Here is a 19,267-nt window from a genome sequence, read left to right as displayed (position 1 = left end):
CAGCCTGGCAGGCACTGAGCTGTAACATTAGATCATACCTTGTCACTTCTTAATCATTCTTGTGTTAAAAGCACAGCTAGGAACAAAAACCGAGACCTTTCCTGTTGACAAGCTGTTAACCACATTTAGTCGTTGAGGGAATAATTGCGTGTGGCAACCTGGCATTACCATGTACACACAGTTCATCAAGGTAATGAGTGGGTTAGCAGTCCCGGAGAAAGATTGGAACATTGTTGAGGATTTAACGCCTTTCCTCATTCCCGCCGCTTCTTCCATCCCTGCCACCAATGATACTGTGCCATCTCTTATTTTCAGTTGTGACATACTAGTCATGAAGTCAATCAATTATTCAAACCATGAGATCTTTAGGATGTGCATACATGACGTGATGTTGACATTGGCCGTATGGGTGTGAGACGGGTGAACACGTGGGGGATGATTCCAATGTTGTGTCGTGTAACACAACCACAACACCACTCAGATGCCAGTTGTAAACAGCCAGCCAGTCGGATGAGAGTGTCTACTTGTCTTCCCTTGATACTCACCCTCCTCAAGCCTCTTTGTTTGTACTTCTGACCACAGCAATGCATTCATAGATTTCAACCCGCATTGGATTGTGGAAAATAGTGCAAGTGCAATCATGAGGGTCATGCTTGAGATGCTTGTGGAGAGCTTGCACAACATCTAGAATGTTTAACCCTGACCCTTTCCCCCTCAAATATACACAGAGCCCAGGCTCCACCATCAGTGTTGCATGAAACAGCATCCGAGGTCTGGGTATTTCAGAGAAGTTCACTGTTGTTCACAATAAAACATTGAAATAATTATAAAGTGTTGGTGTGCATACAGTATGAGCACACGGATGGAAATAAGGAATTTGGAGTTTTCATAGTAAAAAAGTAAGCGACCCATCTTTTTTTGTTTGACCGTATTTGACCAGTTGTGATATGTTGTAACACTTCCAGCATTCTTCTAATGCATTATTATGATAACACATGATGCAATAATTATTGCCCTTATTGTAGCAAGGTATTAGTTACATCATTACATCAATTAAAAACATTAATTAAATGGTTAAACAAATCCATCTAACAAATCCAGACATTATTTAATTAATAGATGTATTATGAAATATTATTTGGAAATGATCGGCACAGTCTCTGACTTTATTGTAAATATCCCTCACATTAAATATGCACTAATTTGCATGTTAATAAGAATTTGATCTTCCATATTGTTAGTAATCAAGTCTTGAGTTCAAGCCTCACCTCCACAGAGCAGTTTTGCATCTTTTAGCATAATATTTATGTTCTGTTTCATTGCTCTCTCCAGTCTTGCAGAGTGTCTTCTTTCCCCTAAAAAACACACTAAGCCACTCAGTTTTTATACTATTAGCACTCAGCTAATTAGTCATCAGAAGCATATCGGTTCTCTTCCATTGATTTTCCAAAAGCCATGGATAAGATGGATGATGGAAATATTAAAGTATGGATTGTTAACAGCTTTTACTCGAAGCAATTATGAGTTAGTCGTTTTGTTAATACTTTATGCTGTTGTTTCTACAATACACAAATGTGTGGCTTACCATCTTAATTTCTTCTCAGGGGCTGCTCTGAGCTGTATCGCATTCCCATGGTGGAGTACAAAGTCGACAGTGAGGGTACCCCCTGCGAGTACAAGACACCTTTCAGAAGGAACACAACCTGGCATAGGGTCCCCGCGACGGCTGGTACTCCTTTGACCAGAGGGTCGCCCACTCAGGGTCCTGATCGCCTCCAGTGCCAGCAGATCCTGCAACAGCACCAGGCCGCCATCCCACGAAGCACTTCCTTTGACAGGAAGTTACCAGATGGATCCAGGTACACTCACTTGTTGATTTTATACTATAAAGCATTGCATAAAAATGAACCCCTATTTCTCTTCCAGGATAAGAGATTCATTTGCGGATGGCGGGTATTTTGTGTAGAAAATGGATGGATGGAAAAACAAAACTCATTAAGTAGCACTTTTATGTTGCGCTATCGTATAAATATGAATGGAACCTTTTAGTCCCCATCTCTTTGAATGTAGCTCCCAGTCTCATCTTTCTGACAGCCTCTTTAGGACATCTCCATCCAGCCATGTAAAGCAGTGATTTGTTCAGCCTAATGAAAGCCCCACAGTCATGATAACCTTTTCACGGTGTCAAAATGACCCCCTGTGGTTTGGCCTGTTCTGACTGTACTGGGATAACGGCTATCTCCTCTGCCTAATCACAGTCGCTGTCAGTGGGAGCACTCCATTTTCCATTCTTTCTTTTACTCTGTGTATGACTCCCACTCCACACTCCCTGCGCCTCTGCGGTCTACTGATGAGGAGGTGACGGGACACTGGCACGGCACAGCTCATCTCAGCCAATTACTGCAGAAACAAAGAGACTTCCACTCTAAACCATCTAATGGAGGAGTGAGAGCAGAGGAGAGCTATGGGGCACGAGAATTTAGAAGAAGAAAATATAAATCAGAATAGAATTTTACTGAGATTGCATTCTCTTTGAGTTCTTTTTTTAAATAGACTTTTTTTAAAATTCATGCTGCATTGGAACTCTGCAAACAAAATGTTTTGGAGAAACAAATTTTGATCAGCTTATATTAATTACTCTAGCGTTACTGATACCCACCCATATGTAATGCTTATATGTATTAATTTTATTCATGGGAACGCTGAATTCTCTCACTTCAAAAACATTATTTTCAGGTTAATTAAAAAATAATAATTTGCCCATGGCATGAATGTGAGTGCGATTGGCTAGTGACCACTCTCCCATCCAAAGTCAGTTAGGAACCTCCAGCTAACCCGCGGCCAAAATGAGGACAATCACTGCACAAAATAGATGGATTAAAGCTCACTGGCCGATCTAAATGAGTAATTATTATCCCTCAGACGTTGGCCTCTTTTTGCTCTGCAGAATGATGCAGGATTTGGAGAATCCCCAGGTTGTTTCCTGTAACAAGGGAGACCACCATTACCGCAGCTCCCCTAGTAACCAGTCCTCCTCCAGCGATCCAGGACCTTGTGGCAGCAGCTCCTGGTCCCAACAGCCTGGATATGATGGGTAGGTGACCACATCAATGGTACTCCTTTTCACAAGTCATACTTTAATCCTAGTTATTTGAAGGTTTGTGGTCATCAGAGCAGATTTTTTTGTTTGTTTCTGCAGTAGTTAATACATGTGATTTCACAAAAGCATTTATTTATTTATTTATTTATTCATTTATTTATTTATTTATTCGTGTATTTATTTGTGGTTTGTTTGTTTGTTTGTTTGTTTGTTTGTTTGTTTGTTTGTTTGTTTGTTTGTTTGTTTGTTTGCATTGGATATATAGAGAGTCGTTTTGTTCAAGCAAAAGCTTTAAGCAAAGAATTTAAATGGACAAGTTACTTGATTGAGGCTGTTCATCCAGTATTAGTTTAAATATCGAGCCTTGCCGTGCTTGTTTTTTGCTGTATCATGGATCATGATTTTAAAATACCTGCCAAGTATAACCACTAACTTGCAAAATGGGTTCAACAGGTGTTTTACATTCAAGTACGTTTGTCAGTATAGTAATTCCTTTGTTGGCTCATGTCAATCAAACAGAGTCAGTTGAACCGCACTGAGGAAATGAGGTCTCTTTGGAAAGAGGCGCATTTAAAAAAAAAAAAAAATTCTCCCCAAAAGATCAATGTCCTTGCTTTGAAGTGGAGGCAGTTCACTTGGAAAGCCAAGTTATTTTGGGTTTTTTTGTGTGTAATTTCAGACTGTTTCCAGCTTCTTTTCACAGAACACTGAAACGAAATGATAAAACCATTATAATGAATTGCTGACTGTCTGGCCTGCTGAACTCAGAGGCCATTCAAAAAAGTCTGGTTTGGAAATGAATTAAATCGAAAAAATGAATCATACTTTCAGTTAAATCCAGAGACCAGTAGATTACCACTTCCCAACCTGTTACTGACATATGAACAGAATGCACCAGAGACCAATATACTTCTCGAAGAGATTACAGCCCTTGACAAAATGCCTTGCTCCATGCTGCTACATTCCTGTCAGAAGCCTCAATGGTGCACTAAATTTGCAGGGATGCGAGTTGCTGTGGTCCGTCAGAGCTGACAGAACAGAACGTGACACATTGACGAGTCCATTGATCTCCAGCTAGGACGGCTGAGAAAAATCATGAGGACAGCATGACTGGCAGTGTAGAGGAGGGAACCTCTATTCGTTCTAATCGCTTTTTAATTTTTAATTTTTTTTAATTATAAAGCCAGCTGGAAAAAAAAGTAGCTCTTCTTTTTCTCAAGACTGGAATGCTGAGTCATCTGAAAGCTCTTTTGTTTTCTTCTCTGTTCTAAGCTCAAGTGTTTCAGCTCCCGGTGATTGCGCACTAATTGCGTTACCTCTGCGGAAAATCTATTATGAGCCTTTCTCCTTGTGGAGAACAATGCTCACCACCTCCTGTCTGGTGTTTGTCTCTGCAGATGTCCCTCTCCTATCCTTCATGAGCATGGGGAAGATATCCAAGGAGGCGATGGAGACATGCACAGGGAACGAGAACCCACTTTAGAGAGGACCAGGTCGGCAGGTGAGTGCTCGATCCAACCATGGTAGCCATAGTCTCGAGTTGGATAATGTTGTTTACGTTTAGTTATGTGGGTCCGCAGAGGCCAAGTGGCACATCCCCTCCACTAAGATCCTGAACCCTCTGAAGCAGCGAGAAGGAAGCAAAGACTCTCCCAACAAGCTCTCCAGGGTAAAAGTTCAATTGTCTCAAGTAATGGACACATTTAAGACTCATTTGCTTCTCAGCAGTGTTTTGTGTGGCTTCAGTCATGTCCTATCTTATCACTTCTTCTTTGTCCAGACACCTTACCCGGAAGCTTGAATATATTCCGAACAATAGCCCTTCTGTCAGTGGTGCATTCTTTTCCAAACCAGTGACAGCATTAACAACAACCAAGGCTTTCATAATTCAGATGTTGTCATATCACCCCAGGGGAAATGGATAAAAAGTGGAACTGGTCTCTTGACACCAAACAATATTTAAAAAAAAAAAAAAAAGGAACGTTGGTCTTTTTGATGTAACATGGTGTGATCTTAATTTGCCTCCCCAAAGATCCCAAATTACATTTCGCCCGTTGTTCTAGTCAACAAAATAAATTACATGGCTGTTGATTTAAGTTGAGCGGTAGCAAAGTTGAAGTCACGGTACTTTAAACTAAGTTCCATGATGCTAACTACATTATACACCCCAAGTAGGACTAATTAGGAGGAACAAGGCTGACATTTTCTTCTGTAGAGCTAGCTCGAAAAAAAAGTTGAATCCTCCTATGTCCATGTTAAAACGCCTGTAATGTATGTCTGACCTTGTCTGATATACTGTGTATATGTGATTCTCTTGCCATCCCTAGATGGGCGATAAAAACTCAAGCCACTCAAGTAGCAACACTCTATCCAGCAATGCCTCCAGCAACAGTGATGATAAGCATTTTGGCTCAGGAGATTTGATGGACCCGGAGATGTTGGGTCTTACTTACATCAAAGGGGCCTCCACAGACAGCGGCATCGACACCAATCCCTGCATGGTCCCGGGGGCTCGGGTGTTGATGCAGAGCAGGGCGGGGGAGCAGGGACACCCATGGGTGTCAGAGCACCATGAAGATGGAGCATCTGAAGAAGATCATGGAAAACCATACCTGCCGCAGTGTTACGCTTCTGCTTTGATGGCGAGTAATGTGGCAGAAGGAAGCATCGGAGACCTCAGCGAGATCTCTTCACACTCGAGGTACGGCACATCATCGAAACGACAGCTCTAGATGTTATTGTCAATGGCACTATTTTTTGTGTTAACACACATTGTTTGATTTGTTTTATATGGACGACATATTAAAACAAATAGAGGGGAAGCATGTAGATGACTAATGAAGTGAGAAAATTTGAGCCCAAGTAATATGTATTAGGGATTTCTATTCAATGGACATTTTAAGAGAAAACATCAATGCGCACTTCCAAATGTATTTTACATGTTCCCATAAATATCAATTTTTCGTTTGGCTTTTGGATTTTCACTCGCTTGCAAAAATTGAATAGAAGCATGAAGAGTACTCATCCCGAAAGTGTTGTCATTTAAATTGAGGCATATGGCTTGTTGCAATTCTCGCGGCTGAAGGACAACGCCAAATCAAAGTTTTTTTTCTCTAAAAACACTTTGCACATCACTGAATGACAAAAATTCAAGGTCTTATTGAAAGGTGGGATGAACATGAAGGAGAATCACAAACAAAATATGACATTGTTCCAAACACCAAACTATGATCTGTGTCCTCCCGTACTCACATGTATGTAGCGTTATATAATAAGACTTAATAGAATTTAGATTACGCAACATTGTATCTCTCTGACTAATTTAATCTGTGTTTTGTAAATGTTGCGCAACCCATGTGACCCCTCGTGTTGCTGGACGTATATGTACATCTTGGACAAATTTATTTAACATTTAGGACACAAAATAATTATTTGAGGAAGCCCAGAAACAAAAGGAGATGAACCACTCAAACCTCCTTGATTTTTTTTCCTCTTTTTCTTTGGACTTACTTGAGTCTGCTGTGGCTTTATTTCTAGCGTATCGGGTTATTGATTTGACTTCGAGATAAAACACACCAAGTGATTCCTGCTTATACGGTTCACCACACAATCCCGCGTTACATTCGCCACCAAGACACCATGCCATGCCCCATTCTGTTAAAAAAAAAAAAAAAACACACACGAGGATATTTTATTTACGGGCTCTAAAGCTACACTTTTCACCCATCCTTGCTCTCAACTCACTTTGACTCATCCAGCTGTGTTGAGGATTGTTGCTGGAGCTGTTGTCAGACTGGAGCAACATGGGGTCGTGCTTCATCACATTCTTGTCCAAATGCCCCTCACCAGGCTGCTGCCCATCTGGGAAAGAGGAGTGGTGTGAAGAAGGCTAGTCTAGCACTCACTGGTCTCAGTGGCCAAAAAATAGAATTGGAGTCTTGTGTTTATGGCATCCATTACATGATTATGTTTGCATAATTTGCTCTAATTAGTAGTGTTTGTGGGAACTAGCCCAACTCAAGAGCATCCTGAATAAGGAACTAGTCCATAGCACCATCACACCATAACCACCCTGATGCTTCCCATCTTTTTCATGTAATTGTTTTTGAACATTCAAACCAACAGTGCAGCAGGGGCAAATACAGCAGGGGTGTGGTCCAGATGGTCATGAATATGCAAGTGGAGACTATCGCCAGCTAATGCCAACTATTAGTTGCACACAAGATTTAGATTGAATCTAAACATTAATTAGGAAGGAAGATTATCTTTCTACATGAATCATATCTGTATGATTTTTATTTATTATCTTAATGCTGATATCATTTCATGTTTGTTTATGCATTCATATTTTTTGCCCGCTTTGACTCAATTCATGCATGGTCAACTTTTGAGTTGCATTTTTTTGTTTTCTTTTGTTTTGCTTTTCTGTCAGTGGCTCACATCACTCTGGCAGTCCGTTGGCCCGTGGTGCCAGATATCGTATGTCCGCCGACTCCACCAAGGTGTACACCGTCCCTCAGACCAGCAACTCAGGTGCAGAGCCCGAGCCCCAGCCGGGGCCAAGCCCCGATTGTGGCCCGGATGCCGGCTCAGAGGCTAGTGGACAGACATGTCCACAGCCAGATGGCAATCTTCCAGAGAAGACAACTAATAATGACGGTGATGATAATCACAGCAATGAGGAACCTCCCAACATGTCACAGTGTGGGTGAGTGTGTTTGTTAACAAGATGGAGAAAGAAATATGATTTTGCATGAGAATCATCGGTTACGATTATTTCGTATCTGCCAGACCCGATCTAAGCACCCACTCTGTCTAGCGGACTCCCAGTGTGCACAAACTCAGCCTGATTGAGACAGACAGCTACGGAACAAATACGCTCAATGAAGCCGCGGACATCATACACTTGGCATATGTCACTTGTGGTTATTGATCGTTTCCAAGGAGACGTATCCCCGTGGACTGCCGGCCTCAGTTTGTAGCCCGTCTCTTGTGGATGCCAATGAGAGATCCACACACTGCTATGAGATGACAAGTACACAACAGTCGTGGGGGGATGCAAAAGGATGCCATCACTCCGTACTGGTTGAAGCTTATTTCCTGCAAAGACTCACCGATGATGAAATGGGTTTGGGGACTTGCGAGAGTAAAACTTTGCTCCATCTTTGAAGTAATTTAATCTACTCTTCGATATTTGTTTTTTAAGCGCTCTGTGATTGATCACATGTGCTGAAGTCATCTTCTGCAGACTTATGAAAAAGCCCCCTAATTCACTTATCCCACCCAAGAGGTTGTTTATTATTTATTTTACCTTACATAAGCCCGTCTCGTGATGAATGGTGTAATATTTTTTCACAGATATTGTTGTAACATAATGATGTTTCTCTTGACCCACTGTAACACTAGTCAGTATTTGTAACGGTGCTCCTAACTCCATCTTTTTTTTTTCTCTTCCACTTGCTCCTTCTTCTTCCAGAGGAGCTGAAAGCTTGTTAGCGCTCCTTCTCGAAATGCTGTCTGAGCGTGCAAGGTACACAATCAGTGGAAATCAACCCTCTGGCCCTAGCTCTGAACCATTGTGAACCTCCCCCATACACACACACGCACACACACTACCCTTTCCCCGACTGCCATCACTCCCTCAAGATGGTTGCTTGCTATAAGTGGAGGTTAATGACTTGTGCATCAGTGGCTGTGACATTTCTTCCGGGTCTCTGCAGACTAATGTTACAGCGCACTACTGCTTACCCCAAAGTCCTTGTGTCAGCCCCTTAGCCAACACTGCAATGTTCCAGCTGGGTAATAACATTAATGTTAGACAAGCTTGTGGAGTGTTTGGCGGGTTAACATACAGTAAACACTACACTCTATTGTTATTCTTTCACAGAGTAAGCCAGTGGTAGCAGATGTTTTACTTGAAGCTATAATGAATACATTTGTAGTTAATGTGGAAAAGTTGTGCCCAAAACAATTAGCCACACAGTGAAGAACCAGAACGGTTCTATTACAAAATATAAGCCAAAGAATGCATCTTTTAACACATGTGCACGTGTCAATGTGTAGCATTTCAGCCAGACTTGTGTATGGTAATTTCCCAGCGTAGCCATCAAACTCTGTGCCAACAGAAGTGCCAAGAGCAGCGCTGACACTGTGCCATCCTCACTGGCAGCTCACTTTACCGGATAGGTCGCGCACATCCGAGTGCTTGCTCTAAAAGCATCTGAATTTCCCCAACCCACCGCCCACAAATCAAAACATGCTCCCTCTTCTGAGTCCTGCACCTCTTATGTCCTACTTCAGTGGTGTCTGTACACTCCCACAGAGTGCAATATTTTTGATGTCATTCATCTACAAATCCTTCCTTGTTCCCCAACCCCTCCCTCCTTCCGTCTCACGGTGCTTGGCTGTGTTCTTCACACTTTCCAGCTCTGCTCCTTCACACCACTGATGTTGCCTGATGTTGGCATGCTAAATCAGATTCACCCGAGTTGCCTTGTGTGTTACTGACATACTTTCTTCAAAAGCTGAACCCAGGCCGGCTGGCTCCAAGCCTCCCCTGCAGGACTTAGCTTGCATGACCTTGCTGATGGGCTTTGCTGTTGTTTGTCTTTAGGCAGCTGTATGCACAGGAGGCCGCCTGCCTCCTTCAGGCAACCGAGCAGGATGGAAAATCATTGCAGAGACTTTCAAAGAAGGAATACCTGAAAATGATGCTGCCCGACAGTCCACAAGGAGAAGGCAGGGGTCAAAAGGTGAGGCCACCATCTACATCTTTCATGGCGTGCGTGCAAATGGAACCTGTTAAACTTTAACATGAGAAAACACAGCATTGGAAGTATCAAGCACAGATATGAGCAACCAACCCTTAGGCCATTTTGCTGGATTCAAAGCGTGAACCCGTGCAGATAACCTCTAACCGCAAAGGCAGAAAAAGCAGAGCAAACATCTGCGGCTACAACTCCTCCCTCCCAACACCAGAGCCTTTATCTCGCTTGCTATTGACAGGTAAATTCAATTTATAACAGAGCCTGAGTCCGCTCTATTGGGATGTTATGGATTAAAGGCGCAGAATGGAATGATGTTTGCTGTTGCTGGGTCCTACAGACTCGATTAATTGCATCATCTCCCCCAGCCCCACCACCCCCTTCCTGCTGTCCTCCATCTATTATCTTCCTGGAAGGGACCCTAGAGATGCACAATTGGGTTATTTTTGGATGCCACTCAATTCTTGTGCAAAATCCACTTCCTCTCATGAGAGGAGGAAGGCACACAACCGTGTTCTCGCACAAAGCATCTTGGGGCTCTGATTAGTTTGTCATATTTTCACGCACTGGCCTTACACCGTAAAACAGCTCTTTTCTGTTCTGAAAATGAACATAACACAGATGTGTCTGCGTCATTTTATTTCATTTCCCCTCCATGTCGTAGTAAAGCTCGACATGAAATCCCCAAAAGTGCTCTCAGAGTGCAAGTTGAAATTGTAAGCCTTTGTTTGCACACATCCTCTGCCTGATAACATTTGGAAAAGCAATCTTGGAGGGAGACGCATGCCCAAACGACTGTATACAAACTGGGTAATCCTAATGAATACATACAGCTCTTTTGTTGGAGGTGAATGTTTTCAATCATCAGCTGGCACATTGCACTGGTGACAATGTTGGAAAAAACCATTGGATCGTTTCTAATTTAATACAATGTGACGTGGTTGGGCCTCTATGTAATCAAGGAGAGTATTACAGAAAAGGTTAGCGCATGTGTCACTTCCGGCAGCCGCCCGATGCCATTCTTTGTGTGGTTGAGCAGGTGCTGAGAGATTTTCTTTGGCAACCACCATGTCCGCCGGGACGTCCCTTCCACGGACAGGCTGACTATTGTGCGGCTGACGTAAAGGAAAGGCCGTTTGCAGCTTAGTGTACCGCACGGCTCCTCTTGTGGGAAAGAAACTGCTTGTCCAACACATCCTCCCAAGTGGCACGTCAAGGGGTTCCATATGCCGCTCGTTGGCTTTGTCCACTGAGGAAAAACTCCGATAAATCAGGGGAAAATATAGGTGGATGTGTTAGTGTGGCTGATAAGCGCATGAGGTAAAGAATTCACGATACTCCAAACCAGGCGTGGAATTTTGGGCTGTTACGATAACATTTAGCACCTGGAAACAACTTTAAAATGTTATTTTAAAGCTATTTAAAGTACACCGCAGGTTCCCAAATCACCTCTCTGATTAAAGCTTCAATAACATGTGGCTTCTGCAAATCATTAGCTCACAAATGTTTTCACTGACCTTTGGTCCATGTGTGTGCTTTGTGATCGAGGCTATTTTCTCTTCACATGAAGGGAAGTTCTAAATCCTGCTTAATGTTTTGATGAGTGAGAATTTGACATGTTAGAGATTTTAAGGAAGCAGAGTGCGTCGGTCCGCTCCTTTGAATTCCAATGTATGTTCACGTTCAAGATGCACTCGCTGTCTGTTAGCTTCGCACTGCGGGATTCGTGGTTACGCTGTCTTTGAAATAGAGACGGTTGGGTGTTGGCTCGCGCAGATGACAGTCATTGATGCTTAAAGTCGGGAAGCTGTAGGCTGACATTTACTCATCTGGCTGACAGCCCTGCATATCATTTGTGGCTACTTCTGATGCCACTCCAGCAATATTTATGTAAGCTAAACAGGGCAATGACAGATTGGGTTGCGCTGTGTGGTTTTGCGTGTTTCGAGAGGAGATCCCTGTCAAAATTCTGGACACGGCCTTGAAACTCTATGTATCCTGCCTCACGAACATACATACATGCCCTCAGGAGGAAAATGCTTTTCCAACTCTCCTACCTACTCTTATGTATGTGGTTACGCTGCACTGGCCTCTAAGAGTCCATTCTCAGTCTATTGTGGCGAGCACACACACAAAGATGTTTGCACAGTATAAGCCTTCTCGAGCAAGTATGCACTCGGCTCAGCAAAAAGGTGATTTAGTAGACTATACTATTGGCTGTACCTTGGTAAAAAGCCTTAGCCAGAAGCATATCACAGTGCTGTAAAACTTGTTCCACCATATAATCAATGAGAATGAAAGTATTTTGTGTACTATATTGTAGATTTAAAGAGGGTAGAAGCCCTTAATTCGAAACTTAAAGGGACAGTGTAGAATGTTTTTTTTTAGGGTTTGTTTATTTTAAAAACACCATTCATTTCCATAATATGCAAAAGTATTACCACATTAAGATATATTTTTTCATATAATCCTGTGTCTAGTAATATTCGCTATTTTTTTTTTGGGTAGGCCTCACTGTACTGAACCCTGACATGTCTCGCCGCCACCTTTCTGCTACGGGGGGAAAAATCACCAGATCACAAATTTCCTGGTTTAATGACTACGTCACATGTAACAAATTACTCTGTCACTTGAGGGAATAATAATACTGTCTCTTTAATACCAGTAGAATGTTGCGATTTCCAGCTACAAGTGTGAAAACTAGTTAACCACTGTTAATTGTAAAATGTGGAAACAATGAAATGTTACTTTTAAACAAAGTACCGTATTTTCCGCACTATTAGGCGCAGTTAAAAACTGAAAATTTACTCAAAAAACACAGTGTGCCTTATAATGCAGAGCGCCTTATATATGGATCAATTGATGAATTTGTTGGTCCATACTGGTTGTACACAGCGCTCTGCCAAAATGTTTCAGTATGATTTAGTACGACTAGTAAATTACAAGGTCGTATGCTGGCAAAACATGTCGCTTTACCTGATATTGCATTAACAATGAATGTTGACTTTAGTTATTGTTTGTCAAGCAGCTGAGGCATGCGTACTGCTTCCTACTTCTTGTTAATTCCTGATGTTGTTTCCTCTGTGATTTCCTCAACCACCCATTGTTGATTAAAGTGTTTCAGATTGTCAGTGACTCCCTCCTGATAAGCTGTCCATTTTCTTTACTCCACCCAGCTGTCTGTGACGGGAAGTCTATCACCCCGTCATTCTCTGTACCGGACGTTATCGGACGAGAGCGTATGTAGCAACCGCAAGGGCTCCTCCTACGCCAGCTCCCACAGCTCCATGCTGGACCAAGCCATGCCTAACGACATTCTATTCAGCACCACGCCACCTTACCACTGCACGCTGCCCCCTCGCATGGTCCACAACCAACCCCAGTCCAACCTGAGGAGTAAGTACAAGCTTAGTACAGAAGACACAAATATTTGTTTTTTGATGCAAGCGACACATCTTATTCAAGTGTCTCTTCTCACTTGGCTCCAGATGAGTCATCTTATAGATACTTGTTTGAAGAGCTACTTCTATCAAAACAATTTCACTGGCCCCACCAGCAAAACACTTGAGGAAAACTCCTTGGCATCGCCACCTAATTGAAAGTGTGTGTTATGCGGCGCAATGCCTACGAGAGGCCGCCGTGCTTGCCGCAGCATCATCTCAATATGGATTAGTGGAAAAGCTGTGATGTGTCCTGCTTGCACCACTGCAGGTCTTTGAGCTTAGCTCCGACGAGAACGTGTCCATGTCTCCGTGCTGATGTGTGTCAGACGTGATGCTTCGTTCACTCATCAGTCACTGTCTGCTTCCCATCTCTGTCCCTCATGTCTCATTTCCACATTATTCCTCGGTCGTCTCTGGCTGTCGCGGCTAGACAGAAACCAGCTTTTTTGGGGGGGAAGGGTGTACTTGGCTTCTTAGCCTTGTCTAGCTGTCATCCTGATGGATTCCTGATTGTTTTGAAGGGTGGTTGAGAACAGCGGCTCTCGCTTTTTCCATTTTGAAACAGCCCAATTTAGTAAAGAGTGAATCCCTCAAACTGCTGGCTAAATAGAAGGGAAGTATCCACTCTTCGGTCTCCATCTCATGCTGCTTAAAATGCCTCTTTGGAATGGCGGACTGTTGATTGAATGGATATATTTAGCGCCAAGACTTGGCTGAAGACATTTTCAGGGAAGAGCGATATTGATTGAAACATGAGACATTCATTTTGACAGGTTATTTATTGCCTCTCTCTGTGTTTTGCAATTGTTATGCAGAGAAATGAGTTTATGTCACTCCACCCAACTGTGCGCACAAAATTAGTTTGCAGTTTGAGGCATTCAGAGTCAATATTGACTTAAATGCCAGATTTTAAATGAGCTGTTTAACTTAAGCATATTTTAAAGATAGCTGCTGTAAATATACATCCTAATGAAATGAGAGATCCCCTCACCCCGCACCTTCCTGGATGTCCTCTCCCTCCTTAACCCTTCACATAATGCCCTTCTGCAAATTGATGGCAACTCCAAAACGAGCCCCAAACTCAGCACCAGGACCAGACACTGATCTGATCTGGGCCTGTCTCTGCAGATGAGTTTTGGTTCTCTGACGGCTTCTTGGCAGACAGGTCCAAGTTCAGCGACCCGGGCCTCATGCCCCTCCCAGAGACTGCCACAGGCCTGGACTGGTCTCACCTGGTTGACGCAGCAAAAGCCTTTGAAGGTAACCTGCCTTCCTCAAGCTGCTAGCGCCCCCTAGACACCGGCTGCCTTTCCTCTTTGCTGCTTAGCTTATCTGTTTGTCTGTCTGCAGTCTGCAAGAACTTTCTCTCTTGCATGTGTAGGCTTAGAATAGTGCTTGTTTTTTTCCCCCGTCTCTCCAAAGTGCTCATGGAGGCAACCTTTGGGAATGGTTGCTTTTTACCCTCTGCTCTGAGCCTCATTCTGATTCCTGTCAAGCAATTTCGCTTGGAGCCTGTTTTTGACAATGTAAGCCCAACATTTCACCGCTCAACAAGTAATCAGCCTTCGGGTGGATTTTGGCCCTTTTTTGATTATACAGCATGATATTTTTATGGAAATTATTTGCGTAGCTTTTTGTCCGACAAGACCAAAAATACTGCTACAGTGCCGTGAAAAAGTTTGTGAACCCTTAGGATTTTACAATATATTTGCATTTTTTTAAAGAAATAACGGAGACAAGTTCACAATAGTGTTACAGAATGGTGACACATTGCCATTATGGCTGAATACAAATTAATAGGACTATATTTTAACTATAAACACACAAGAATAACAAAATAATGAAAACGCAGTTGTGAATAAGTTTGTGAACCCTTGCCAACAGTCAGAGTTAATAGCTTGTTGCACCTCCTTTAGCAGCAATGACTTCTTGCAATCTTTTCTTGTAAGTACTGACGAGTCTCTCACATCGAGCTGGGGAGATTTTGGGCCACTCCTCCCTGCAGAACTGCTTCAGTTGTCCAAGGTTTGATGGTTTTCTTTGGTGCACTGCTTTTTTCAGGTCCGACCACAACATTTCTATCGGATTTAAGTCTGGACTTTGACTGGGCCACTCCAGAACATTGAATTTTTTCTTTTTGAGCCATTCCGATGTTGATTTACTTGCATGCTTTGGATCATTGTCCTGTTGCAGCATCCAGTTTCTTCCTAACTTGAGCTTCTTTACAGACGGTTTAACGTTTTCTTCCAGAATATTTTGGTAAACCTCGGAATTCATGATTCCTTCTATGATGGTAAGTTGCCCTGGTCCTGCTGCTGCAAAGCAGCCCCATACGAGTACTCGTCCTCCTCCATGTTTTACAGTAGGGATGAGGTGCTTTTGTTGATAAGCTGTGTTTGGTCGTCTCCAAACAAATCTGTTTTGATTTTGGCCAAAAAGTTCTATTTTAGATTCATCAGTCCATAAAATGTTGTTCCAAAATTCTTGAGGCTTTCCTATGTGCTCTTGAGCAAATTTTAACCGAGCTGCAATATTCTTTTTTGATAGTAATGGCTTCTTCCTTGCTACCCTTCCATGAAGGTTATTCTGAGCCAGTCTTTTTCTGATGGTGCTGTCATGAACTTCAATTCCTTTGCTTGAGAGAGATTTCTGAAGGTCTCTAGAGGTAAGTCTGGGGTTATCAGTGACTTCTCTCACCATCTCTCTTTCTGCTCTGCCTGTTATCTTCCTTGGACGACCAGATCTTCGAAGTGAAGTAGTTACTCCATGTTCTTGGTACTTGTAAATCACTTGTCTTACAGTTGAAACATGTAGCTGCAGATCTTTGGCTATGGTTTTGTAACCTTTTCCAGATTTGTGAGCTGCAATTATTGCTCCTCTGTGGTCTGGAGACAGCTCTTTAGATCTTCCCATTGCTAGATTTGTAATGTTTGTGTCCACGCAGGTATAGCTCTACTAAATGACAAGTACATTCAGGTGCGTATACAACAAGTGTGGCTTTAAGGTCTGTCAAGTCACATGAAATTACCCGAAGTCATCTAGTATTGAAAGACATGTCACACAGTCAGTTTTAACTTCTATAGGTGGAAAGGTTCACAAACTTATTCACACCTGTGTTTTGATTTTTTTGCTATTTTCTTATGCTTCCTGTTAAAACAGGGTTTTGCAGATTTGTGTCAATGCTAACTAGCCTTGTGTCAATATCCTGTAACACTTTTGTAAACTTGTCACCGTCATTTCTTTAAAAAAAGTGCAAATATATTGTAAAATCCTAAGGGTTCACAAACTTTTTCACGGCACTGTATATTGTGGTAGACTCCTGTCTCCTATGTTAATGGAAAAAATAACACATTAAGCAATCATAAAAAAATAAAAGACAAACACAAAGGACATGATACTGTTCCAGTCCGATTTTCTCGAGCTGGTTGTAATGTGTCCATATTCAAAATTATGTATATGAATTCCTGGATGCTCATCTAGATCTACATCATGCAATAAGATTTAACATTGGTCCAATCCTCATGTGAAATTCTTTTTTTTTTTTTTTTGCATTATAATGCTAACATACTAAAAAAGCATCTCATACTAGTTTATAACAAACAATGTTGTCTTCTCAAAATGACCAACCGGTCCCTGCCAAGTCAGATATTTTAATGGCATTCAAGAAGTGATGACACGTGTCATCATTTTGTCATGGTCAGCATCATGTTTCCCCCCCTCCCCCTTTTTACGAGCCTGTTTGCAGAGTATCCCCCATTACTCACAGAAACGCCAGCACGCCTGAACTTTCCCTGACCCCGAGTCGACTGAGCGGGCAATGTAGCATGTGACCATTCATTTGTCATAATTAATAAGAACTCCTGATTCAGATTCTTCACTGATGCATTTTCTGCCACATTGCCCTGCAGCAACTCATTTAAGTGGAATGGAACCAGTGAGAATGACAGGCAGCCCGGCCGGACCAGAGCGACGGCGTGTACAAATGGAGGCTTGTCGTTGGAACGGAACGTGGCTCGGGGCTCTTGTTGTGCCATGTACATGTATACTTAACTAGCTTGGAGCAATGCATTTACCACCACTGCTCACTTGGACCCCGAGACATACCACAGAGTGGGGGCCTACTACATTTTCGCAACAAAAATATGACATTTCAATGGCTTCTTTTCAATCAGACTGCACAAATGTTGATGGCACACGGCTGTAAAATGTCTTTTCCAGTCAAATCTAATAGCGGCTGCTTTTTTTTTGTCTCAATGTCTATTCAAGCTGGACGCGGCATCGTCCAAAACACACAAATCGCTTTTCTGTGTTTTTAATCTTTCAAACACAGGCGTAATATCAAGAAAATATTCATTCATATGTAAATGAGAGCTCGCTGTCCCTTTCCTGACTCATCTGAGTATCCACCTCCAGACTCAATTAGCTTTTTGTCTTTGAGTGGATTAGTGCTACATTAAAGGAAGGGTTTTTCTTAATCTCTCGTGTGAATTATGCAGATTTCCCTATCATGTGTCTCACACCATCGGCGCAAGACAGAGAGGGAGCCTGCTTACTTAAGAAAAGAGCATTATGCCTCTAAAACGGAGCGGTCCCGAGCATAACATGCTAAATTTGGCTATTCCACTGGGATTTTAGGAAGCTTAAGGGCCTGATACAAGAAAAGAAGCATGCCTGATTCCTCTCAGCCCATTAAGAAGCAAACAGCTGCCAGAGGAAAACTCTGAGAGGGGGTTGGACTCAAAACTCTGTTTACCACCTTGTTCCATATTGTCTGCTTCCTGATCGCTCTGAGAGACTCCGCGTTTTTTCCCCCCATATCCCCAAAACATTAATTCATATTCATACTTTGCTTGAATGAGTTGCTCTATCCTAAGCGGAGCATATTTTTATTTTTTTGGTAACATTCTGACCTAATATTTGACCCATTGTGTCTGTAGACCAGCGTGTGGCATCTTTCTGCACCATGACGGACATGCAGCGGGCCGAAGCACTGGAGCTATCTCGAGAGCTGACCAGAAGGGTTGTCGAGGCGGAAGGAGCGGCACTGGATACAGAGTATGTACCGACATAAGCGCTTATTGTATAGCTTATAGTAACAGTATTTGTTTTGTCTCCTGTGATACCAGATTTCCCCCCTGTGAGACTACCGTGTTTTCCGGACTATAAGGCGCACCTACAAACCTAAAATTTTCTCAAAAGCCGACAGTGCGTCTTATAGTCCGGTGCGCCTTATATATGGACCAAATTCCTAAATCTAAACTGGCCCGAAGCATTGTGTCATGAAATCAATCATAAGTGGCCCGCTGAAGACTATGAATCATCAATCAAAAAGACCATGGATCATTATTTTGTGATTATAAAATAATTTGTTGCATTTGAAGTTGAAATAAAAAAGATGAAATGGAGAATGATTTGATTTGGATTAAAAATCTGACATGATGCATTAATGGTGCACCTTATAGTCCGGTGCGCCTTATATAAGGACAAAGTTTTAAAATGGGCCATTCATTGAAGGTGCGCCTTATAGTCCGGTGCGCCTTATAGTCTGGAAAATATGGTAATTAAATGTTTTACCTTGTATTCTATCTCTTGCTCTGCAGCTCCCCATCTACACTGACTGGCAAAGTGAACCAGCTCGAGGTGATCCTCAGGCAGCTCCAGCATGACCTCCGAAAGGTAACTTCACCCACAACTGTTGTATTGCTTCAGCTTTCAATCGTCGCGTTTGCTTGCTATCTCCACGCCAGCTCAGCTCAGAATATATTCATGGTTGCTCCTTCATTCAATAGCTTGCCTTGCTTGCCTCTTTGTGTTGGGCCTTCATGTTTCCCCACCTCTAATCACTCGCGTAGAAATGGGAGGAAGTGTACTTTTATCAAGCTAAAAAGGCTGCTTTGCTATGTTAATATCTCCCTTTAATGATGAAAACCGTTTGTAATGGAGGCGCTTTCATCCACCTC

At 42.5% G+C, this 19,267-nt stretch overlaps 1 protein-coding gene and 1 long non-coding RNA gene across 7 annotated transcripts in view; one reads left to right on the top strand and one right to left on the bottom strand.

The window, feature by feature from the left end:
• sipa1l2a (signal-induced proliferation-associated 1like 2, genome duplicate a) overlaps positions 1 to 19,267 on the top strand; it is a 64,316-nt gene that overhangs the window by 43,059 nt on the left and 1,990 nt on the right. For 3 of the 5 annotated variants that reach the window (XM_088385942.1, XM_088385940.1, XM_088385941.1), the window contains 12 exons: positions 1,605 to 1,859; positions 2,948 to 3,094; positions 4,498 to 4,601; positions 4,681 to 4,769; positions 5,428 to 5,801; positions 7,533 to 7,808; positions 8,577 to 8,630; positions 9,714 to 9,852; positions 13,041 to 13,260; positions 14,436 to 14,567; positions 18,245 to 18,362; positions 18,908 to 18,983. In XM_088385942.1, coding sequence (XP_088242068.1) covers positions 1,605 to 1,859; positions 2,948 to 3,094; positions 4,498 to 4,601; positions 4,681 to 4,769; positions 5,428 to 5,801; positions 7,533 to 7,808; positions 8,577 to 8,630; positions 9,714 to 9,852; positions 13,041 to 13,260; positions 14,436 to 14,567; positions 18,245 to 18,362; positions 18,908 to 18,983 — 1,984 coding nt within the window. The remainder of the gene's footprint in view (positions 1 to 1,604; positions 1,860 to 2,947; positions 3,095 to 4,497; positions 4,602 to 4,680; positions 4,770 to 5,427; positions 5,802 to 7,532; positions 7,809 to 8,576; positions 8,631 to 9,713; positions 9,853 to 13,040; positions 13,261 to 14,435; positions 14,568 to 18,244; positions 18,363 to 18,907; positions 18,984 to 19,267) is intronic. The other 2 variants (XM_088385945.1, XM_088385943.1) reach the window with 2 other exon arrangements.
• On the bottom strand, positions 6,023 to 19,231 carry LOC148393419 (uncharacterized). Of its 2 annotated transcripts, XR_015860627.1 has the most exons (4): positions 18,882 to 19,231; positions 9,802 to 9,906; positions 6,845 to 6,961; positions 6,023 to 6,754 (listed from the first exon to the last, which is right to left on the bottom strand). It is a non-coding gene; the product is annotated as an uncharacterized LOC148393419 (long non-coding RNA). The 2 variants fall into 2 exon arrangements; XR_015860626.1 differs by lacking the exon at positions 9,802 to 9,906 and having other exon boundaries at positions 18,882 to 19,230.

This window comes from Syngnathus floridae, chromosome 9, assembly GCF_059516105.1.
Source record: "Syngnathus floridae isolate MCC-2025c chromosome 9, RoL_Sflo_1.0, whole genome shotgun sequence".
In the NCBI taxonomy this organism is placed as follows: domain Eukaryota; kingdom Metazoa; phylum Chordata; class Actinopteri; order Syngnathiformes; family Syngnathidae; genus Syngnathus; species Syngnathus floridae.
This window is presented reverse-complemented; position numbering and strand designations above follow the sequence as displayed.